The sequence below is a fragment of the Lithobates pipiens genome, unplaced genomic scaffold (genome assembly GCF_037356315.1).
Source record: "Lithobates pipiens isolate NorthernLeopardFrog02 unplaced genomic scaffold, aLitPip1_a1.2 Scaffold_8, whole genome shotgun sequence".
Lineage (NCBI taxonomy): Eukaryota > Metazoa > Chordata > Amphibia > Anura > Ranidae > Lithobates > Lithobates pipiens.
The window spans coordinates 617479771-617505002 of NW_027507903.1; the positions used below are offsets into that span (position 1 = coordinate 617479771).

The 25232-nt window shown below is 42.5% G+C and overlaps 1 protein-coding gene across 1 annotated transcript in view; it reads right to left on the reverse strand.

Annotated features, from left to right (window-relative positions):
• The window catches only part of LOC143961422 (alpha-2,8-sialyltransferase 8F-like), a 33048-nt gene extending 14830 nt beyond the window's left edge, over positions 1–18218 (reverse strand). Inside the window, exons 1-6 of the mRNA XM_077470706.1 lie at positions 18072–18218; positions 14942–15022; positions 13973–14059; positions 5193–5337; positions 2919–3028; positions 2747–2833 (exon numbers count right to left, since the gene is read on the reverse strand). Of these exons, the coding sequence (XP_077326832.1) occupies positions 2747–2833; positions 2919–3028; positions 5193–5337; positions 13973–14059; positions 14942–15022; positions 18072–18172 (611 nt within the window). The 5' untranslated portion in view covers positions 18173–18218. The remainder of the gene's footprint in view (positions 1–2746; positions 2834–2918; positions 3029–5192; positions 5338–13972; positions 14060–14941; positions 15023–18071) is intronic.
• Positions 18219–25232: the final 7014 nt, after the last annotated feature.

A 25232-nucleotide genomic window follows, 5' to 3' on the forward strand; every position in this document is an offset into this window, starting at 1 on the left:
GGACAAGCCCAGCAGCTCCAGCGGCTGTCTCGGGTCCTCATTGGATAGATTGATAGCAGTAGGAGCCATTGGATCCTGCTGCTGTCAATCAAATCCAGTGAAATGGGAGCTGGGGCCGAGTCCTGCTGTCTGTGTCAAAGGACGCAGCAGGACTCGGGAGCATGTCCGCACAGGTGCTCCCATGGAAATCGGCTCGTTGTGGGGCACTCACCAAAAAGGAGGAGCCAGGAGTGTTTCTGGGGGACCCCAGAAAAGGAGGATTGGGGCCGCTCTCTGTACAAACAGAGCAGGTAAGTATGACATGTTTGTTAATAAACCTTCTGTGTGTAGCACCCCCCTAACACTAACCTGAGATCTCTCCTGATCCAGCGAAGTGTACGAGAGCGGAGCTTTTCCTGGGTCTCTCATTCCTCATTGGTCTGAGACAGCAGCAGGAATCATTGGATTGGCCACGGCTCTATGTGTCTTATGGTCGCATAAAGCGGGGCTCCAGAGCTTGCATGTACCAGTGCCCCCAGAGCAAGCGGCTTGCTATTGAGGGCACTAGCGGAGGAGGAGGAGCCAGGAGCATTGGCGGGGGGCCCAAAAAGAGGAGGATTTGGGCTGCTCTGTGAAAACCACTGCACAGAACAAATAAATATGATGTTTTTTTCTTCTTCTTCTTCTCTTTTTTTTTTAATTAACCTTTAATGTCATTTTAACTATTTGCTGTGTCAATACTGTAGTTCATATCTCTTTTGTTACTGGGGTCCTGTATAAACATCTATAGTAAATATTCTCCACCCAGCCAAGTGTATCAGAGTGTGTGGTGCCATTTGCATAGTTGTGGGTACAGGAACAGGGCACCCAAGAAACAGTGACTCTTTCAGGTGTAAGTGCTTTACATTTAAATCAATAAAACTGTACTGTACATACAACGTCCCACGAAACCAAATAATCACTTAAATATGTATAGATGATACGCTGATTAGCCATAACATCATAATAACTCACAGGTAAAGTGAATAATATTTATTAGCTCATTACAAAGGCATCTCAAAGTAGGTGAGATATATAAGGCAGCAAGTGAACATGTTGTCCCTGAAGTTGATCTGTTGAAAGCAGAAATATTGGACAGGCGTAAGGATTCAAGCGACTTTGACAAGGGCCAAATTGCAATGGCAAGACGACTGGGTCAGAGCAATGCCAAAACTACAGCTCTTGTGGGATTTTCACGGTCTGCAGTGGTCAGAAACAACCAAAAGGGCTCCAAGGAAGGAAATATAACAGATAACATATAACCAGTGGGACCGGCCACATGACTGATACCAAGTCAAACTCAGGTACTCCCTCTGTACCTTTAATGGTGTAATAATGACTACTGAGCTGCATCCATTTGTGTTTTTCATATCTACAGATGTGATAGATCTGCAGTTCCAGATGCCTTACCTTACCATTCAAAACATATCAAGGGGTCAAGACTGCCATCAGGGGAGGACAGCCCATACACAACATGTAGGGGGCCCGATGGTCCCAAGGTGGATCCCAGATGTGTGCAGGGAGCGGTTGGGGCCTGCTGTGAGGCAGGCTCCAGTCAGAATGGCGGTGTGCACCCAGCTGTGTAAGGTGGGTCAGACCAGGGAGTGCCGGAAGATGGCCCCATGGAGAAGGAGGAAGAAGAATAGGAGGTCAGGGTAGAGGAGCTTCTCTGCTCTTTTTTTGCAACTGCCACCAGAAATCCTGGTGGAGATGGGACACAGGCTCAGCTACCCCTCCTGGCACCAGATCCTCTCCATTGACACCATATGGAGGAGCCCCTGCAGGACAGGTGAGAACTGGGAGGACTGGTGCTTCCCAAGGTGTATGATCAGAGTGACACTGCCCCCCTCCTGTCCTGCTGCCCTCCGTCCTGTCACACTGCCCCCCCCACATGTGGGGGCAGGAGATGAGTCTGGAGGAGGAGAAAGACATGGAATGGATGACATGGGACTAGAGGAGCACATGGGATGGAGAAGATGAGACTGGAGGAGGAGCACATGGGATGGAGAAGATGGGACTGGAGGAGGAGGACATGAGATGGAGGAGGAGGAGGAAATGGGATGGAGGAGATATGACTGGAGGAGTGAGAGGACATGGGATGGGGGAGATGAGACTGAAAGAGGAGGACATGGGATGGGGGAGATGGGACTGGAGTAGGAGGACATGGGATGGAGAAGATGGTACTAGAGGAGGAGGAAGACATGGGATGGAGGAGATGGGACTGAAGGTGTAGGACATGGGATGAGACTGGAAGAGGAGGACATGGGATGGGGGAGATGGGACTCGAGGAGGTGAACATGGAATGGGACTTGGTAGGATGCATTGTGGGCACATTTGGTGGGACTGCCAGTGGGTGGGCCCTTGGGGAAGGTTGGTGGTCAGGGCCCAGGAGGTCCCAGGCCTAAATCTCTCTAAGGGGCCCCAGAATTTCTAAAGGCTGCCCTGTAGGGAGTAAATCAGTATACATGTGAGCTGTCCTTAAAGTGGGAGCTTTATAACTATCTTGAAGGCAGCCTACAGATATGAGCAGTGCCTGGGGCATTCTCCTTAATGGGGGGAACATCAAGCATCTAAATGTGCAAAGGGATCATATGGACCTCTACCGCAATCTACCAAATCTATTCATAAGTTCAACAGCACACAAATCTACACACATAATAATACAGATCAATACATATCTATTATCTATATGTATTTCTGAGCCATATAAAGAAGTCCCCACACATACCTATTCCTTAAGATGCTTGGATTCGAGGTGACAAGTTCGGTCTTTGTCCCAATGTCATTCGTCCAGTTCAGAGGGGGAAAATTCAGCCTACAGAGTGGGAATGGAAGATGTGAGAATGGCAAGCATGGTAGATCATTGGACCAATGACCGCATCTCATAGCATTACACTCACCTGAACACAAAGTCAGCCCCGTCAATTTCCGCACCGCAAGAGCTGTTGTTTAAAATTCCTCCATTCCCGACCACTGCACAGCTTCTGATTGGGTTCTGGAAGGGGGACTTCTACAATGAAAGAGAGACGAGCTCAGTTTTATTATGTTCATATTATGTTACGGTGCAGCACTTGGGCATGCCTGAGTTTATAGATTAGAGGCACAAGGGGGTGCACAGGACCTGATATGGAGTGTTCTAGACAATAACTAAGAATGATAAGTCAGCCACCCATGCAGAACTGACAGGTGTGACAACAACCACAACATCACCTAGTAGTAAAAAGGGTCGCTGGTTCAAATCCCAACCAGGACATTACCTGCCTGGAGTTTGCATAGTCTCCCTGTGCCTGTGTGGGTTTCCTCCAGGTACTCCGGTTTCTTCCCACACTCCAAAGACATGCTGGTAGGTTAAGTGGCTTCTGTCCAAAATTAGTCCTAGTATATGAATGTGGGTTGGGGACCTTGGATTGTGGGCTCCTTGAGGGTAGGGACTGATGTGTGTGTGTGATGTACGTGTAAATTGATGGCGCTATATGGGTACCTTAAATAAAATAATAATATAATATATAGCTAAGCATCTTAATGAGATGCAATGTACAGGGATAGGGATAATTGTAGACACTCACACTCACTCAGGTTGAACTGGATGGCTGGTGTCTTTATTCAACCTTACTAACATGTAACTATGTATAGACTGGGGGTCCCCAGACTTTTCAGTATGAGGACCACGTTGTATTTTGTACAAATATTTGTGGGCCAAAAAGGCAGTTTTATAAATTAATCAATAAAATTTAAATGATGAATATGTTTTACTTGGAGCTTTTTTTGTAATTAGCATGATACGATTCAAAACAACGGAGAAAGAACTTCAGTAAAACAAAGCAAAGAAATTCCACATAAACTTGAGCCTGACCAAAGTTCCTATTTTCATCAGGGATCCTCTTACCTCAGAGTCCCCCCTTACATCAGAGACCCCAGTACATCAGAGTCCCCATCAGAGACCACCTTACATCAGCGTCCCTCCTTATATCACAGTCCTCATCAGAGAATCCCTTACATTAGAGTCATCATCAGAGACCCCTTTACATCAGAGGCCCCTCTTACATTAGAGACCCCATCAGGGACCCCTTTACATCACAGTTGCCTCTACATTTGAGTCCCTCCTTACATCAGAGTACCCATTAGAGACCCCCACTTATATCACAGTCCTCATTAGAGAATCTCTTACATCAGAGTTTCCACATACATCAGTGTACCCATCAGAGACCCCCTTTACATCAGAGTCCCCATCAGAGACCACCTTACATCACAGTCCCATCAGAGACCCCCTTACATCACAGTCCCATCAGAGACCCCCTTACATCACAGTCGTATCAGAGACCCCCTTACATCACAGTCCCATCAGAGACCCCCTTACATCACAGTCGCATCAGAGACCCCCTTACATCACAGTCCCATCAGAGACCACCTTACAGGGGCCAGCACGGTGCTGTACATAGCTTCCTGAAAACATCACACACCACCCTGCCTCAGTACTCCTCCCAAGAGTCCTCTGCTTGTATCTGGTCTGAGGGCTCTTAGGAGGAGTAGTGAGGCAGGGAGGAGTTATACAAATATCAAAATGATCAGTCTGCAGGTTTTGGCATTCCTGGACAGGGTATTTTTGCATTCAGACCACCTACTGTATATAATGCCCACATGTGATCCTGAGCCTCCATGATTGAAGGTGGTGGGCTGGGGAGTAAAGGGCTAAAAGATGCCTCCAGCCAGGAAACAAGACAGGCCCTATCTGACTTGTTGCAGCTTCTAGTGCACATTGCGAGACGTTCACAGTGTGCAGTGAAATCAGAGTAAGCCACTTCAGTTTCACACGACTACGGCTGTTGCCAAAACACGTCAGCCGTTTTGCTTGTCACTTCATGTAACCAACCATTAAAATCGCTATATGGACTACAGAGTTTCTGGCTCAATCCTATTACTTGTTTGGTTACAGGATGGGAGCCTGTACAAACGTTGCAAGACTGCAGGGAAGGTGGAAAATCAGATTTAAGACAGATGTCACTGGGTTAATAGCATTTGTAGATCTCCCCTCACCTCTTTTGTTCTATCGTTTTGGATTTCCTATAAATGTCTGTCTCTGACACAGACAGCAATAAACAAGGCAGAGGGCCTAACCCTCTAACACCGATCTCTAGAAAGAAGGGGTCAAACTTGGCTCCTTGGCTGGCACTCACCTTCGGGAACAGACTATAAAGGCTCTCTGTGATATTTTGGGTTATTTTGTCTTCTGCATCAAAGCGAATCAATTGTCCAATCGCAGTGTTCTCCTGTGTCATAATCACAGAGTGCGAGGCATTGCAACATTTCCCCAAGTTGGCCCTGAGGAATGGACAAGAAGCAAAGTCAAGTATCAAAATGTAGGTTGGCATCTCTGGAGATATAATCTGGCTCACATCCTAAATGACTGCCCGGTTATTTGAGTGGCATAGCCTTATGTGAAATGCATGCTTTTACATGTTACTGATCTGTATTATATATTTCAGAGGCTTTGTTGGGAGTGTATCCCACCACCCTCCTCTACATTTCCACGACACGTTCCTACACCCCCTTCCATCCATGCATTTCAAGAATTCCTAGGACCTCCAGGTCCACCAGTACCTTCTGCAAGGACTTCCAAAATCTCTGACTTCCAGAACTCTTGGTACACAGAATCAGACTTTCCGACAACAAAACCGCCATTCTTGTTCGAAGGGTGTTGGCTCCAACTTGTCTTGCATACACACGGTCACACAAACGTTGGCCAACAATTACGAACTTAGTGACGTACAAGACGTACGTGATATCTCCATTACGAACGCTAGTTTTACGAGACTTCCGACTCGTACTTGATTCCGAGCATGCGTGGACTTTTGTGCGACAGAATCCTCCAAGTGTAGGATCTGTCCTTGCTGCTCCAGCCCCCCTCACGCCAAGCTAGCGATCTTGTGAATGGACTGTTCCTGCCATCAACGCGCCCATAGACTGGCTCTGGTTGCGAGGACAGCAGGAACAGTCCGCTAGAAGTGGGGAAGCACTGTTTTCTGGAGGATCGAAGGATCTGGTAAGCATAGCCTTTCGGTGCACCCCTAGACAAAAATGAGCCGTTAATCCATGCAGTGCGGGCACAGCACCACTGCAGGGGAGAACAAAACGATTTCATGGAGTTCTGCTTTAAACAAACAATTGTGCAATACACATACGTTTTTTTCTGATGGTGTCTGCACCTCCAGTACGCCATAACAAGGGTCTGTTTCTAAAAGATTTGTAGGATGAATGTCATGCATATTCATACAGGCTGGACACATTTTTGCCTGTATTTTCTATAAAAGATTCATTTCTATGATCGTCAGCTTCATCTAGTGGCCAAAATGCGGTATAGGTTCCTGAAATACCTCAATGAGAAAATATACTGCATTTTGACAGATGGAGCTAAAGTCATAGGAATTAACCCCTTCCCGTCTACCACCTAAAGGCCCTTTAGGCGTTCTAAATGCTGGGAGGCAGAGGTGGGCGTTCCAGTCATGGGACCAATGTGATTGGCTGTCACATGATCAGAAAGCTGCCAATCGCAAATAGACATTGGGAGCTTTCCAGTTAGTTCCGAAAACTGTGTTGAAAGCGCACATGGCGCACGCTCTCAGCACAGAATTGTTTACATTTGGGCCGCATATATGCAAAGCCCACCCGCATATATTCACACGGCCGGCAGGAACAGGTCAATGTATTGCAAAAAATAAGGTGAAAATGAGTCCAGCCTGTATGAATGCGTGTAACATTCATCCAACAAGTTTTTTAGAAATAGACCCCTTATCCAGGTAAATAATACCTTGCTTTTTTTTCACAATAATTTGGGCTTTCATTTGTTTTGTTTTTTAATTGTATTTTATTATTATTATTATTATTATTATTATCAAAGAAAACTGTCCAAAACAGTAAAAGAATCTTATTTAAACTTTAGCTGTATATTTTTTGATATTACCAACATCCATCCCCCCCAAACACAGTACATAATTCTCCTACTACTGAAGTTTGCAGTGATTTGTGTACTGTATATTGCTTGTTGTTTGTACCCTTAGTGGGGCCAAGAAACAATAAATAGCATTTTGTTCTTTTAAAGTATAATTACATTAAAGCATTATCATTATTTAATTATTCAATTAAATTTATATTTAAATCATTCCTAAATTAAAGTATAACTAAAGGTAAAAAAAAAATATATATATATATATATATATAATATATAATATATATACACACACACACACACACACACACACACATATATATATATATATATATATATATATATATATATATACATACATATATATATATACATACATATATATATATACATATATATATATATATATATATATATATATATATATACACATATATATATATATATATATATATATATATATATATTTATTTTTAGTTTTGGATAGAGTAGAGAGGGATTATTGCTGTTGGGGTCCCTATTAACACCAAAAGTGAAAGTGAAAAAAAATACCAAATTTTGGGTTGTCCCCAGAACAGCACTAGAGGGAAAATCTTCCAATAGGGACACTAGTTGTAGTGACCCCCGGTGACAAAAAGGTATTCCACAATTCCATAATTTTAGGGATTTCCTCTCACTTCCTGTTTTAGCTATGGGATAAGAAGCAAAGAGAAATCTCCCCAATGGGACCCAGATGGCAAAAAAAATTAAAAAAAATAACCAGGGGTGGCCGGTCCATTAAGAGTGCACGGGCGCCACCCCCCTATATGACTAATAGATAGATTCATGCATTGCCGCTGCCCCTTTTCGGATCCTGTGGCTGGGGTGTTTTTTTAAGCACCTAATTAGAGCCATAGGCTCTAATAGGCTTCAAAAAAGGTGGACTCGGAGCGCAGAGCATTGCGCTCGCAGTCCACCCAGTTGTGTTATAAAAGCAAATGCATATTTGCTTTTCTAACACTGAACCGCCCCTCCACCAATCAGGAAGCATGGGTCTAATACCCGTCACCTGATTGGCTGAAGGCACAGGCCCTCAGATTGGACACCTAGCAGAACAGAAGAACAGAGGAGGGGAAGCATGGTGGTCACAGGAGCCACCCACAGCTCGCCGCTATCACCCAATGTCTGACCAGCCACTAAGATGGAGTAAGTGCCGGGCAGACAGAGGGCAGGCCGGGGTCACAGTGACAGCATTTTATGGGCACAAGGGGCTGCATAAGTTGGGACACAAGTGGCTGCATTCGATGGGGCACAAGTGGCTGTATTCGATGGGACACAAGTGGCTGCATTTGATGGGGCACAAGTGGCTGCATATGATGGGGCACAAGTGGCTGCATATGATGGGGCACAAGTGGCGGCATTTGATGGGGCACAAGTGGCGGCATTCGATGGGGCACAAGTGGTGGCATTTGATGGGGCACAAGTGGCTGCATTTGATGGGGCACAAGTGGCGGCATTTGGGACACAAGTGGCTGCATATGATGGGGCACAAGTGGTGGCATTTGATGGGGCACGAGTAGCTGCATTTGATGGGGCACAAGTGGCGGCATTCGATGGGCACAAGTGGCTGCATTTGATGGGGCACAAGTGGCTGCATATGATGGGGCACAAGTGGCGGAATTGGATTGGGGCACAAGTGGCTGCTGGTGATTTTTATACATCATTCAACCACAAGTTCCCATGGGAGGGGGTGACAATGATGGCACTGGGGTCATATCCTTTCCACCAGCATGTCTTGCCATCAGTGAGACCAGAGAATCTATAACCACTTGACCTCCGGAAGAATTAGCCCAATTTATGAGCAGGCCATTTTTTTTGCAATACGTCACTGTATTATTTTAACTGACAATTGCGCAATCGTGCAACGCTCTACACAAATAAAATTGATGTCCTTTTTTTCCCCACAAATAGAGCTTCCTTTTGGTTGTATTTGATCACCTCTTTTTATTTTTTGCGCTATAAACAAAAAAAGAGCGACAATTAAAAAAATAAATAAATAAATATATATATATATATATATATATATATATATTTTTTTTTTTTTTTTTTACTTTCTGCTATAATACATATCCAATAAAAAAAAATGAATAAAAAAAATTGAATTTCTTCATAAATTTAGGCCAACATCTATTCTGCTACATATTTTTGGTAAAGCTAAATCCCAATAAGCGTATATTGATTGGTTTGTGTAAAAGTTATAGTGCCTACAAACTGTGGGATATATACTGGAATTTTTATTTATTTATTTATACTAGTAGTGGTCAGTGATCAGCGACTTATAGCGGGACTGTAATATTGCAGCAGACATTAAAGTGTCTACCCGCAAATGAAAAAAAAAAAAAAAAACCTGCAAGACAAAGGCATAATGAGCTTGTAGTATGCACCGCATAGTACCGCATGAGCCACGATGATGTCAAGTCCTCCATTACGGCAGGTTCCGGAAAGCTACGCCGGACCTTCACAGTTCATTGAATTCAGTGGCTGCATGCAGGGTGAATATCTCCTAAACCATACAGGTTCAGGAGATATCCATTTCACCTACAGGTAAGCCTTATTATATAGGCTTACCTATAGGAAAAAATGTAAAAAAGGGTATATAACCACTGACTAACTGACACTTTTGACACTTTGTGGGAACCCGTGACACTAATACTAGACATGTGCGGTTTGTTTAGTTCCAAATTCAAATTTGGACGAATTTGAGTTTTTCTGAAATTCGGATGTATCCGAATTTCCGAATTGCAATAGTACCGAATTTAAACAAAACTGAAATGACGAAAAAAAAAATTTGGACAAAGTTCGAATTCAAATAGTTTTCAAATTCAAATTCAAATAGATTTTGAATTCTAATAGTTTTCAAATTAGAAAAGTTTTCAAATTCGATTAATTTTCCAATTTCCAAAGAGAATAAATAAAATAGAAAATAGAAAATAAAGGAATATAATATAAAAAAATAAATACAAAATAAATAAATAGACTAGAAAATAATATAACAGAAAATAAAAGAATAGAATATAGTAAAACAGAACAAAATAGAATAGAAAAAAAATAACAGAATAGACTAGAATATAATAGAAGCAAATAGAATAGAATAACATAGAAAGAATATAACCATCTTCTGAAATTCGAATTTCAAATAGAATACATTTGAATACATGAGAAAATAATAGAATAGAAAAGAATAGAATAGAATATAAAAAAAAGAATAGACTAGAAAAGAAAAGAATTAAAAATAACCAATAGAATAGAAAGAATATAACCATTTCCCAAAATTCAAATCAATTTGAATAGAAAAGTATAGATTAGAATAGGAAGATTGTTATATTCATTCTATTCTGTTGTTTTTTTCTCTACTATTGTGTTATTTTCTATTCTATTCTACTCTTTTCTATTAAATTCAAATTGATTATATTTGAATTTAGGAAAAGTGTTATATTATTTCTATTCAATGCTATTGTTTTTTTAAATTCTATTCTTTTCTATTCTATGCAAATTTCAGATTATGGTTATAAACTATTACATTCAATTTTTTTGTTTTAATTAAATTCTATTCCTTTCTATTCCATTCCATTCTATTCTGTTATTTTATTTTCTATGCTATTTTTTTCTGTTTTACTCTGTTCTATTCTTTTATTTTCTGTTATATTCTTTTATATTCAATTTTTTTTTCTATTCTATTCTAATTGGAAAACTATTCGAAAACGTTTCAAATTCAAAAACGATTACAAATTGATTTGAAAACTTTTCAAATGATCCGAATCAATTTGAATACGAATAAACGGAACGAATTCCGAAAACGAATTAAACAAATTTAACTAAATAAAATTAATGTAAATAATGAATCAAAACAATTTTTTTGTTCTGCACATGTCCAACTAATACGGTGATCAGTGATAATACTATGCACTGTCACTGTACTAATGACACCGGCTGGGAAGGGGTTAAACATCTAGAGTGATCTGGAGGTTATTTGTGCGACTAGCCAGTGTTTTTGTGTTAACTGTGTGCTGCTTTTACTAAAGGAAGTGATGGATTTTATTCTCTGCTTTGCAGGAACACAACATAATTCACCTCCCTGCTGTCAGAACTGAGCTCTGCCTGGTTTACATAGGCTGAGTTTCATTCTATGTCTCTGCATGTTGATTGGCGGGTGCCAACGGACATCCAGTGCTGGGCACCCGCTGACCAGCTTCTGCTGTGAGTAATCACAGCAGAAGTGGCCCACTAGCAGCGCGTGGGCACCCCCTATGTGGAAATGCAGAGTCACGTATGTATCCTCAACATGGGGGGGGGTGTTCGAAGTCGGAAGAAGACCCCCCGGAGCTGTCTAATAAAGTACTTTAAAAACCTGTGTTGTGTTTTTTTATTAACACTTTTTTCCCCAGGTGAATGGGTAGGGGTACATCGTACCCCATACTCATTCACATAGGGTGGGGGGCTGGAATCTGGGGGCCCCCTCATTAAAGGGGGCTCCCAGATTCTGATTCCGACAGCCAGGATTGTTGGGAAGAGGCCCTTGACCTCATCAATATGGGGACAAGGTGCTTTGGGGTGGGGGGGCCACAGGAACCCCCCTTCCCCAAAGCACCCCCCCCCCATGTTGAGGGCATGCAGACTGGTACGGTTCAGGAGGGGGGCCCTCGCTCATCCCCACCCCCTTTCCTGACCAGCCGGGTTGCGTGCTGGGATAAGGGTCTGCTATGGACTTTGGGGAGGACCCCCACACCTTTCTTTCGGCATAGGGGTTCCCCTTTAAATCCATACCAGGCAACGGGCTAGCAAGGTGTCAATCTCGCCGATGGAGGTGGCGACATTCACTTTCTTCGCTAATCCCATCTATAGGATATTAAAAAAAAGTCACAGTTATTTTGCTGAGTAACTATTTACTTTTCCAATGTAGTAACTGAGTTACTAACGCAATTACTTTTTGGGAGAATTAATTTGTAACTTATCTAATTACTTTTTTAAAGTAAGATGACCAACACTGCCCATTCCCAGCTGCACATTTTTTAAATGAAATGTAATCAATCAGTGATCACCCTTCTCACTAAATGCACAATATAGAATCAGATTGCAATGTGTATGGCCATCTTTATACAAGTACATAGAAGGGAGTGGACATATACACTCAGCTCTCAAGCCCCGTTCACATCCCTGCATAGCAGGAACTCACATTTTCACATGCATGTTTTTTTTTCTTTTAAACGAGGGGTTAAACTGATTGATTACATTTCATTACATTTAAAAAATGTGCAGCTGGGAGTAGGAGGGTGGATGATGCAGGGTGTGTGCTAATGAGGTCAGCTGGTCAACTCCTTCCTGTGTCTTGACCTCTAGTCTGTCCAGGAAGTAAGACATTACTAATGCAAACATGGATGAGGACAGTGAAATTGCGCGGCTGTGCAACGTGGCTCCCGAACAAAATCAAAGTTTCCCCCCCCCCCCCCACACACACACACACAAATAGGGCTTTCTTTTGGTGGTATTTGATCACCCCTGCGTTTTTTTTTTTTTTGCGCTATAAACAAAAATAAGCAACAATTTTGAAAAAAACTCATTATTTTTTGCTTTTTGCTATAATAAACATCCCTCAAAAATATATAAAAAAACATTTTTTTTCCTCAGTTTAGGCCGATACGTATTCTTCTACATATTTTTGGTAAAAAAAAAATAAGCGTTTTTTGATTTGTTTGCGCAAAAGTTATAGCATCTACAAAATAGGGGATAGTTTTATGGCATTTTTCTTAATATTTTTTTTTTATTAGTAATGGCGGTGATCAGTGATTTTTATCATGACTGCGACATTATGGTGGACATGTCAGAAAATGTTGGCACGATTTTGGGACCATTCACATTTATACAGTGATCAGTGCGATTAAAATTTCATTGACTGGGGCCAGGCGGCCAAGTCCTCTTTGTGCACGTTGTACAAGGAGAACTCCTACAAAATTATTTTTTTCTGGTATGAGACCCCGGATATACTCCACAAAATATACCCCTCCACCTCTGACCGCTGTTGGGGATGCCTGAAAGAGCGGGGCTCCCTGTTCCACATTTACTGGGCCTGTTCCTTGATCGCCCCGTACTGGCTAATGGTCCGCTGGCTGCTCCAGCGCTTGTTTGACGTCCCAGTACCCCACTCCACTAAATTATTTTTACTAGGCCTGTCCCAGCCCACACTGGCCAGGCCTGGTCGGAAGCTCCTCAGGCATGTCCTAACAGCGGCCCGTTGTTTGATAGCCTTAAACTGGAAAAGCCCGGTGCCCCCGTCAAGGGAGGCCTTATACGCCAGGATCAAAGATGTTGAGCTCATGGAGAAGATGACAGCCAGAATGAGGGATAAGCTGGAGGAGCATGACCTGGTCTGGAGGAGATGGCGGCTGCTGGAGGATTGATGGCGAACCGGTATGGATGTGGTGATGTAGACCGCTGGCGCTCTAGCTCCTTTTCCTTTTCCGTTTCTTCTTCCTTGTCTCTCTCCCTTCTTCTTTTCTCCGCTTCTTTTGTGTATGTTGTTGATGGTCTTTGTCATGTTTTCCATGTGGCATATGAGCTGAGCAGTAGACCCTGGGCGGCTTCATAGTTTACTGTGCGGATGCTTGACTTTCTGTGTCTCTCATCCCGCTCTGCACCCCTGGTCGAACCGCCTGTTTTTGCTATACCGCCCTATACCATGTTACTGTATGCTGTATCTCTGCAATGGGCCCTCCAAATTTTAGGAGCCTTGCTGTTTTTGCTGTATGCCTGCACTGATATCTCTGCTTTCCGACCACGAAAAATAAAATTGTTATTTGATAAAAATTTCATTGATTACTATGTAAATGTGACTGGCAGTGAAGGGGTTACCACTAGGTGGCGCTGTAGGGGTTAAGTATGTCCTGGGGAGTGTTTCTAATTTTTGTTGTATATGTGACCCAAATGATAAATAATCCATTATCATATGAAGAATATACCCACACTTCCCATACTTACTGATGAAGGTTGTGTTCTGTCTGATTCTCCTTCCAAGGACACCCCTGAACTGCCTTCACCAGCTCAAAAAAATATTGCTCTTCAAATCTACAGCCAAAAAATAAACATAATTCTGTAAATGCAGAATAAAAGATGATTTCACACTATATGACGACTGCAAACATCTATAGAATGGGATGGAAGGATGGGCAGAGTGATTTTGGTGAAAAGGATTTTACTGCAAAATGACTGATTTTGTCTTTGCTTAGCTCTAAGCCCTTGTACACACGGTCGGACATTCCGACAACCAAATCCATTGGATTTTGTCGGACAGAATTTGTCCGAAACTGTTGCATACACACGGTCGGACAAAGTTGTCGGAAAATCCGATCGTTCAGAACGTGGTGACGTTATTTCGTTACGATGGGACTACGTTCAGGCTAGTAGCCAATAGCTTTGATGTAGGAATTTGATCTGAGCATGCGTGGCACTTTGTCCGATCGGAATTCTCTACACATGATCGGACAAGGTCCGATTGGATCATGTTGTCGGAAAATTTTATAGCCAAGCTGGAAAACTTGGTCCGTCGGATATTCCGACGGAAACAGTCCGATGGAGCCCACACGCGGTCGGATTATCCAACAACACGGTCCGATCTGACATTTTCCGTCGGAATGTCCGACCGTGTGTGCAAGGGCTAACAGCTTATGGACTTTTTTTATTGAAGCATTCTGTTTTTTAAATGAAAGCTGCAGATTTATAAAGATCAAACATGACGTCTGACATGAATTTTAATATTTACATGTTAAAGATGATATGATATTTACGTATTTGTGCTCACATCTACTTCTAGTAACATATTTCTTATTGTTTTACATTTACAGAATTTAGTCATCTCTAATAAAGATCACCATGTTAGTAGTTTATGTAACAATATTCTCTGCCTGTTCACACTCCAATATACAAAAGCAATAAAAAAGATTTTCTTACGTTCCCAACACAGAATGCAGTATAATGGATTTCAGGCAGGAACATCCGCATGTAGAGAAGTTTACCTTGATTCTTCTCTCCCTTTACAATAAATGTGAAAGATTGTTATTAGAATGAAAATGATCCTAACACATCTATTGTTCTCCTATTCCTTTCTCCAAAGCATCTTCCTTTTCCTTTACTTTTTATTTTCCTTTCTTTCTTTATATTTCTACCCCAGCCCCCTTTCTCTCACTCTCCTTTTCTCTTTCCCTACCCCGTCACTTTTTTCTATTTCTTCCTAGATCTATTTTCTGTTTCTTTTCCAGTTTCTCAAGTTAGTTTTACTTTTTTATACTTTCTTTCCTTTCTTCCTTCTCTATTTCTCTCTTCCTTTCCTTCTTTCTTTCTGTTTCTCCTTCCCCTTTATTTCTTCCTTCTCTCTTTTCTCTCTCCCTTTCCTTTCTTCCTTTTTCTCTCTCCCTTTCCTTTCTTCTTTTCTCCCTCCCTCTCATTTCTTCTTTTTCTCTCTCCCTCTTTTTTTTTCCTTTCTTCCTTTTTCTCTCTTCCTTTCCTTTCTTCCTTTTCATATTTTCTCTCTCCATTTCCTTTCTTCCTTTTATCCTTCTCCTCTTTTCTCTCTTCCTTTCCTTTTTTTCTTCTCTTTTTTTTCTCCCTCCCTCTCCTTCTTTCCTTTCTTCCTTTTTTTTTTCTCTCCCTATCCTTTCTTCCTTTTTCTCTCTCCCTTTTTCTCTCTCCCTCTCCTTTCTTCTTTTTCTCTCTCCCTCATTTTTTTCTTTCTTCCTTTTTCTCTCTCCCTCTCCTTTCTTCTTTTTCTCTCTCCCTTTTCTTTCTTCCTTTTTCTCTCTCCCTCTTTTTTACTTTTCCTCTCTCCCTTTCCTTTCTTCCCTTTTCTCTCTCCCTTTCCTTTCTTCTTTTCTGCCTCCCTCTCATTTCTTATTTTTCTCTCTCCCTCTTTTTTTTTCCTTTCTTCCTTTTTCTCTCTTCCTTTCCTTTCTTCCTTGTCTCTTTTCTCTCTCCGTTTACTTTCTTTTATCCTTCTTCCTTTTTCTCTCTCCCTTTCCTTTCTTCCTTTTCATATTTTCTCTCTCCATTTCCTTTCTTCCTTTTATTCTTCTCCCCTTTTCTCTCTTCCTTTCCTTTCTTCCTTCTCTCTTTTCTCACTCCGTTTACTTTCTTCCTTTTATCCTTCTCCCTTTTCCTCTCTCCCTTCCCTTTCTTCCTTTTATCCTCCCCTTTTCTCTCGCTTTCCTTTCTTTTTCTCCCCCCCCCTTTATTTCTTTCTTCCTTTTTCTCTCTCTGTTTACTTTCTTCCTTTTATCCTTCTCCCCTTTTCTGTCTCCCTTTACTTTTTTCCTTCTCTTTTTTTCTCTCTCCCTCTCGTTCTTTCCTTTTTTCCTTTTTTTCTCTCCCTTTCCTTTCTTCCTTTTTCGCTCTCCCTTTTTCTCTCTCCCTTTCCTTTCTTCCTTTTTCTCTCTCCCTTTCTTCCTTTTTCTCTCTCCCTTTCCTTTCTTAATTTTTCTCTCTCCCTTTCCTTTCTTCCTTTTTCTCTCTCCCTTTCCTTTCTTCTTTTCTCCCTCCCTCTCATTTCTTCTTTTTCTCTCTCCCTCTTTTTTTTCCTTTCTTCTTTTTTCTCTCTTCCTTTCCTTTCTTCCTTCTCTCTTTTCTCTCTCCGTTTACTTTCTTCCTTTTATCCTTCTCCCTTTTTCTCTCTCCCTTCCCTTTCTTCCTTTTATCCTCCCCTTTTCTCTCGCTTTCCTTTCTTTTTCTCCCCCCCCCCCTTTATTTCTTTCTTCCTTTTTCTCTCTCTGTTTACTTTCTTCCTTTTATCCTTCTCCCCTTTTCTGTCTCCCTTTACTTTTTTCCTTCTCTTTTTTTCTCTCTCCCTCTCGTTCTTTCCTTTTTTCCTTTTTTTCTCTCCCTTTCCTTTCTTCCTTTTTCGCTCTCCCTTTTTCTCTCTCCCTCTCCTTTCTTCTTTTTCTCTCTCCCTTTCCTTTCTTCCTTTTTCTCTCTCCCTTTCCTTTCTTAATTTTTCTCTCTCCCTTTCCTTTCTTCCTTTTTCTCTCTCCCTTTCCTTTCTTCTTTTCTCCCTCCCTCTCATTTCTTCTTTTTCTCTCTCCCTCTTTTTTTTCCTTTCTTCTTTTTTCTCTCTTCCTTTCCTTTCTTCCTTCTCTCTTTTCTCTCTCCGTTTACTTTCTTCCTTTTATCCTTCTCCCTTTTTCTCTCTCCCTTTCCTTTTTTCCTTCCTTCCTTCCTTCCCTTTTTTCTCTCTCCCTCTCCTTCTTTCCTTTCTTCCCTTTTCTTTCTCCCTTTAATTTTTTCTCTCCCTTTCTTTCTTTTCTTCCTTTTTCTCTCTCCCTTTGCTTTCTTCCTTCTCTTTTTTTTTTCTCTCCCTCATCCGATGTCCACAATACCCTCTGCTTGGGTGCCCTCTGTAGCAAGGTGCTGGCTGAGGGGAACTCAAAGGAGGGAGGGACTAGGAGCAGCAAAGAGGGACCCGAGAAGAGGAGGATCTGGGCTGCTCTGTGCAAAAACTAACTGCACAGAGGAGATAAGTATGACATGTTTGTTTTTTTTTTTTTTAAAGAGCCTTTACAATCACTTTAAGCAAGTTATTAACAGTGAAACAAAACACATCCAAAGTCCAGCAAACAGAATACACAGCAAACGTGAAGATACAAGTGAACCATAACCAAATAACAAAATACCAAACAAGCAACCTAAGAGAGAGCCTAATTAGCAAAAGGAAAAAAAGGATATTACCAGAGATGCAAGGAAGGGAGGAACCGGGACTGGGATCAGGAACAGGAGGAGCAGATACTAGGCAACAAAGGTACAGGATGCAGGTACAAGGCAGAGGCAGGAATCAGATTCAGGATTAAGCAGAAAGCAGTCTCTGGCCAGGCAGCAGGGCAAAAAACACTGAAACATAAGGGAAGAGTGGAGGAGGAACTAAATACCTTCCCAGCAGCCAGCACCAGGCCGATAGTCACCCGCTGGTGGACACGGAACTACAAACACCCGCATAGGGAAACACAGTCCCACCAGCAGCTGATCCAAGTTCTGACAATCTTTTTCTCTCTCTCTTTCTCTCTCTCCCCCCTCCTCTCCATTGAGTGCAGACATTTACCGGCTGTGTTGAGTCTGATGGGGCATCTGTAGGTTTAGGTAGAGGAGGTAACATGTCAAGATAGTAGAAAGGCTCAGCAGGTACATCCACTCTCTCACCATTTTCAAATGTATAATGCTCAGCCAGTGTGTTCACCTCACCGGTGACTGAGAAATGATACCAGCAAGGTGTGTCTGTATTCCTGCAGGGATTAAAAAGCAAACAAAATTCTGTGTACACTTCGCCCAACCAATCATCTCAATACCTCTGTGCACAATTCACCCAACCCATCAGCTCATTTATTTCTGATGGCTGACCTGGGACATCTGGGGTCACCTGCTGAGCCAACTTCTCACTGCTTCCTTCTCCACTATCTGATAAGACATACAATGCCACCTTATATACAGATTACTGATCCAGCACTGCTTCCTTCTCCACTATCTGATAAGAAACACACAATGTCACCTTATATACAGATTACTGATCCAGCACTGCTTCCTTCTCCACTATCTGATAAGAAACACACAATGTCACCTTATATACAGATTACTGATCCAGCACTGCTTCCTTCTCCACTATCTGATAAGACACACAATGCCACCTTATATACAGATTACTGATCCAGCACTGCTTCCTTCTCCACTATCTGATAAGAAACACACAATGTCACCTTATATACAGATTACTGATCCAGCACTGCTTCCTTCTCCACTATCTGATAAGAAACACACAATGTCACCTTATATACAGATTACTGATCCAGCACTGCTTCCTTCTCCACTATCTGATAAGACACACAATGCCACCTTATATACAGATTACTGATCCAGCACTGCTTCCTTCTCCACTATCTGATAAGACATACAATGTCACCTTATATACAGATTACTGATCCAGCACTGCTTCCTTCTCCACTATCTGATAAGAAACACACAATGTCACCTTATATACAGATTACTGATCCAGCACTGCTTCCTTCTCCACTATCTGATAAGAAACACACAATGTCACCTTATATACAGATTACTGATCCAGCACTGCTTCCTTCTCCACTATCTGATAAGAAACACACAATGTCACCTTATATACAGATTACTGATCCAGCACTGCTTCCTTCTCCACTATCTGATAAGACACACAATGCCACCTTATATACAGATTACTGATCCAGCACTGCTTCCTTCTCCACTATCTGATAAGAAACACACAATGTCACCTTATATACAGATTACTGATCCAGCACTGCTTCCTTCTCCACTATCTGATAAGAAACACACAATGTCACCTTATATACAGATTACTGATCCAGCACTGCTTCCTTCTCCACTATCTGATAAGAAACACACAATGTCACCTTATATACAGATTACTGATCCAGCACTGCTTCCTTCTCCACTATCTGATAAGACACACAATGCCACCTTATATACAGATTACTGATCCAGCACTGCTTCCTTCTCCACTATCTTACAAGAGACACAATGTCACCTTATATACAGATTACTGATCCAGCACTGCTTCCTTCTCCACTATCTGATAAGACATACAATGCCACCTTATATACAGATTACTGATCCAGCACTGCTTCCTTCTCCACTATCTGATAAGACACACAATGTCACCTTATATACAGATTACTGATCCAGCACTGCTTCCTTCTCCACTATCTTACAAGAGACACAATGTCATCTTATATACAGATTACTGATCCAGCACTGCTTCCTTCTCCACTATCTGATAAGACATACAATGCCACCTTATATACAGATTACTGAGCCAGCACTGCTTCCTCCTCCACTATCTGATAAGACATACAATGCCACCTTATATACAGATTACTGATCCAGCACTGCTTCCTTCTCCACTATCTGATAAGACACACAATGCCACCTTATATACAGATTACTGATCCAGCACTGCTTCCTTCTCCACTATCTGATAAGAAACACACAATGTCACCTTATATACAGATTACTGATCCAGCACTGCTTCCTTCTCCACTATCTGATAAGACATACAATGCCACCTTATATACAGATTACTGATCCAGCACTGCTTCCTTCTCCACTATCTGATAAGACATACAATGTCACCTTATATACAGATTACTGATCCAGCACTGCTTCCTTCTCCACTATCTGATAAGACATACAATGCCACCTTATATACAGATTACTGATCCAGCACTGCTTCCTTCTCCACTATCTGATAAGACACACAATGTCACCTTATATACAGATTACTGATCCAGCACTGCTTCCTTCTCCACTATCTGATAAGACACACAATGTCACCTTATATACAGATTACTGATCCAGCACTGCTTCCTTCTCCACTATCTGATAAGACACACAATGTCACCTTATATACAGATTACTGATCCAGCACTGCTTCCTTCTCCACTATCTGATAAGACACACAATGTCACCTTATATACAGATTACTGATCCAGCACTGCTTCCTTCTCCACTATCTGATAAGACACACAATGTCACCTTATATACAGATTACTGATCCAGCACTGATTCCTCCTCCACTATCTGATAAGACACAGAATGCCACCTTATATACAGATTACTGATCCAGCACTGCTTCCTTCTCCACTATATTACAAGAGTCACAATGTCATCTTATATACAGATTACTGATCCAGCACTGCTTCCTTCTCCACTATCTTACAAGAGTCACAATGTCATCTTATATACAGATTACTGATCCAGCACTGCTTCCTTCTCCACTATCTTACAAGAGACACAATGTCACCTTATATACAGATTACTGCCGCCCCCCTTAATCCATGCGTCCGGCCCCTAATCTACATGCAGGGCTCTGGACACGTGGATTTCAATGGGTGTTTTTTTTTACGCACATGATTAGAGCCTGAGGCTCTAATTGGCTCAGCCAGTTGTGTGACAATAGTGATTTAATATTCACTATTGTCTTCCTACTTCTCCTCCCAGCCAATCAGGAAATAGGTCTTAATACCCAATTGGCCGAGAGGAGAAGTGATCATATTGGCCGCTGAGGTGGAGGAGAGGCAGGGTGAACCCAAAAACGAGAGCACATCCTGCCCGCTGTCATTTTACTATATGGTGGTCGGGAAGTGGTTAAAATACATCTATGATTACAATTATAGAACCTTTCTTTCTTTGTAAGTGGGCAAACTTACAAAATTTGCAGGGGATCAAATAATTATTTTCCCCACTGTATATACACATATACAGTATATACACTCACCGGTCAATTTATTAGGTACACCTTGCTTGTACCGGGTTGGACCCCCTTTTGCCTTCAGAACTGCCTTCATTCTTGGTGGCATAGATAAAAGAAGGTGTTGGAAACATTCCTCAGAGATTTTGCTCCATAGTGACGTGAAAGCATCACACAGTTGCTGCAGATTTGTCGGCTGCACATCCATAATGTGAATCTCCCGTTCCACCACATCCCAAAGGTGCTCTATTAGATGGAGGTTGTGGAGGCCATTGAAGAACAGTGACCTCATTGTCCAGTGGTGAGATGATTTGAGCTTTTACATGGTGAATTATCCTGCTGGAAGGAGCCATCAGAAGATGGGGACACTGTAGTCATAAAGGGATGGACATGGTCAGCAACAATACTCAGGTAGGCCATGGAATTTAAACGATGCTCAATTGGTACTAAGGGGCCCGAAGGGTGCCAAGAAAATTTTCCCCCCACACCATAACATCTCCACCACCAGCCTGAACCGTTGCTACAAGGAAGGATGGATCCATACTTTCATGTTTATGCCAAATTCTAACCATACCACCTGTATGCATGTTGCAGCTGAAAGCGAGACTCATCAGACCAGGCAATGTTTTTCCAATCTTCTGTTGTCCAATTTTGGTGAGCTTGTGCAAATTGTAGCCTGTTTCCTGTTTTTAGCTGACAGGACTGGTACCCGGTGTGGTCTTCTGCTGCTGTAGCCCATCTGCTTCAAAGTTCGATGTGTTGAACATTCAGAGATGGTATTCTACATACCTTGGTTGTAACGAGTGGTTATTTAAGTTACTGTTGCCCTTCTATCATCTCGAACCAGTCTGCCCATTCTCGTTTGACCTCTGACATCAACAAGGCATTTTCCTCCACAAAGGTGCCGCTCACTGGATATTTTCTCTTTTTCGGACCACTCTCTATAAACCTGAGAGACGGTTGTGTGTGGAAATCCCAGTAGATCAGCAGTTTTTGAAATACTCAGACCAGCCCGTCTGGCACCAACAACCATGCCATGTTCACAGTCACTTAAATTCCCTTTTCTTCCTCATTCCGATGCTCGGTTTGAATGTCAGTAAGTCGTCTTCAGCATGTCTGGATGTCTAAATGCACTGAGCTGCTGCCATATGATTGGCTACTTTGCAAATTGTGTTACCAAGCAATTAAACAGGTGTACCTAATAAATTGGCCGATGAGTATGCATATATATATATATATATATACACACACATTATATTACCAAAAGTATTGGTTCACCTACCTTTACACGCACACATGAGCTTTAATGGCATCCCAGGCTTAGCCCTTGTACACACGATCGGAGAGTCCGACAGAATGTGTCCGATCGGAGCGTTTTGTCGGATATTCCGACTGTGTGTGGTCTGCATCGAAATATTTCTGTCGGAATATCCGTCGGACCAAATTTTCCAACTTGCCGGAAATATTTTCCGACAAAATGCTCCGATCGGACATACTCCGATCATGTGTAAAGAATTCAGATCGGACAAAGTGCCACGCATGCTCAGATCAAATTCCTACATCAAAGCTATTGGCTACTAGCCTGAACGTAGTCCCGTCGTAACGAAATTACGTCATCACGTTCTGAACGATCTGATTTTCCGACAACTTTGTCCGACCGCGTGTATGTAACAGTTTTGGACAAAATCCGTCAGACGAAGTCCGACGGACAAAATCCGACGGATTTGGTTGTCGGAATCTCCGATCGTGTGTGCAAGGGCTAAGTGCGTAGGGTTCAATATTGAGTTGGCCTACCCTTTGCAGCTAGTGCAGGTTCCTCCACCCCAAACTCGCTCATCCATGTCTTTATGGACCTTGCTTTGTGCACTGGTCCAAATCATTTGGTGAAGGGGGATTATGGTGCGGGGGTTGTTTATCAGGGGTTGGGCTTGGCCCCTTAGTTCCAGTGAAGGGAACTCTTAAGCCCCATACACACATCAGATTATCTGCTGAGTTTTTCCTTCAGATTTACCAAAAACCATATAATATGAGGACAAACCTTAGGAGTTTCAATGAGTATGCAATCAGGCAGGCCCTTCTACTACATGGTTTTGGTAAATCTGAAGGAAAAACTCAGCAGATAATCTGATAGTGTGTATGGGGCTTTAAGCCATCAGCATGCCAAGACATTTTGGACAATGTCAAGCCCCCGACAATGTGGGAACCGTTTGGGGATGGCCCCTTCCTGTTCCAACATGACCAGCGTACAAAGCAAGATCCATAAAGACATGGATGAGCCAGTTTGGGGTGGAGGAACTTGACTGCCAAATCATTTGACTATTCATAACTCTGGTATGAAAATGCTCTTTCCTGTGGTTATTGGTTTTTGTTTGCTTTTATTTCTAAGGGCCGGTTCACACTGCGACGCGAGGCGAGGCGACACGGCTCGCCTCGCCTCGCTCCCGCAAGTCGCCCCCATTCAGTGCTATGGAACCGTTCTGAGAGGAGCGACTCGAGTCGCTCCGACTCAGAAAAAAGGTTCCTGTACTACTTCGGGGCGACTTCGGGGGCGACTTGCATTGACTTCTATGCAGAAGTCCTCTGCAAGTCGCCGCTGAGGTCCGTGCAGGTCGCGGCGAGGCAAGTCGGAGACGCCTCGCCGCGCATCGCTGTGTGAACCGGCCCTTAAGGTTCACGTTTCAGACCTGTTCATTTGCAGATGCTTTTACAACAAAGCTTGGCTTTGAATATGACTCTCTCATTTTGGCAGCATAGGTGATTTTTCTAAAGCTGGGCTGACCTTACATTACCTTCGCCAATTTTAACAAAGAAAAATATGTGCTGCGTCAGGTAATATTTTTCCCTTTCGCCATGCTGTGACAGTGCTAATATTTGGGGATTAGTCCCTTAGACGCCTAGTATTGTTACATAGAGGCTTGGAGAGGATACTAAGCTATGAGCAAGCATTAACTTCCACCAGCATTGTTCACACAATGGTCCCCTAGCTGCTAGTATCTGATTAGAAGTATATGCTGCTTTGGGGCTGCCAAGTTTGGTCATTTAAACTGGATTACATCTACACTATATTGTCAAAAGTATTGGGATGCCTGCCTTTACACGCACATGAACTTTAATGGCATCTTAGTCCGTAGGGTTCAATATTGAGTTGGCCCACCCTCTGCAGCTATAACAGCTTCAACTCTTCTGGGAAGGCTGTCCACAAGGTTTAGGAGTGTGTCGTTGGGAATGTTTGACCATTCTGGTACTTATGTTGGAGGAGAAGGCCTGGCTCGCAGTCTCCGCTTTAATTTATCCCAAAGGTGTTCTATCGGGTTGAGGTCAGGACTCTGTGCAGGCCAGTCAAATTCCTTCACCACAGACTCGCTCATCCATGTCTTTGTGGACTTTGCTTTGTGCACTAGTGCACAGTCTTGCTGGAACAGGAAGGGGCCGTCCCCAAACTGTTCCCACAAAGTTGGGAGCATGACATTTTCCAAAATGTCTTGTATGATGAGGCCTTAAGAATTGCATTAAGTTCCCTTCACTGGAACTAAGAGACCAAGCACAACCCCTGAAAAACAACCCCACACCATAATCCTCCCTCCACCTAATGATTTGGACCAGTGCACAAGGCAAGGATCATAAAGACATGAATGAGTTTGGGGTAGAGGATATTGACTTGCCTGCACAGAGTCCCGACCTCAACCCAATAGAACACCTTTGAGATGAATTAGAGCGGAGACTGCGAGCCAGGCCTTCTTGTCCAACATCAGTGCCTGACCTTACAAATGAGCTTCTATAAGAATGGTCAATCATTTCTATAGACACACTCCTAAACCTGGTGGACAGCCTTCCCAGAAGAGCTGCAAAAGGTGGGCCAACTCAGTATTGAAACCTATGGATTAAGACTGGGATGCCTTTAACCACTTGCTTACTGGGCACTTAAACCCCCCTCAGTCCCAGAGCAATTTTCAGCTTTCAGCGCTGATGCAC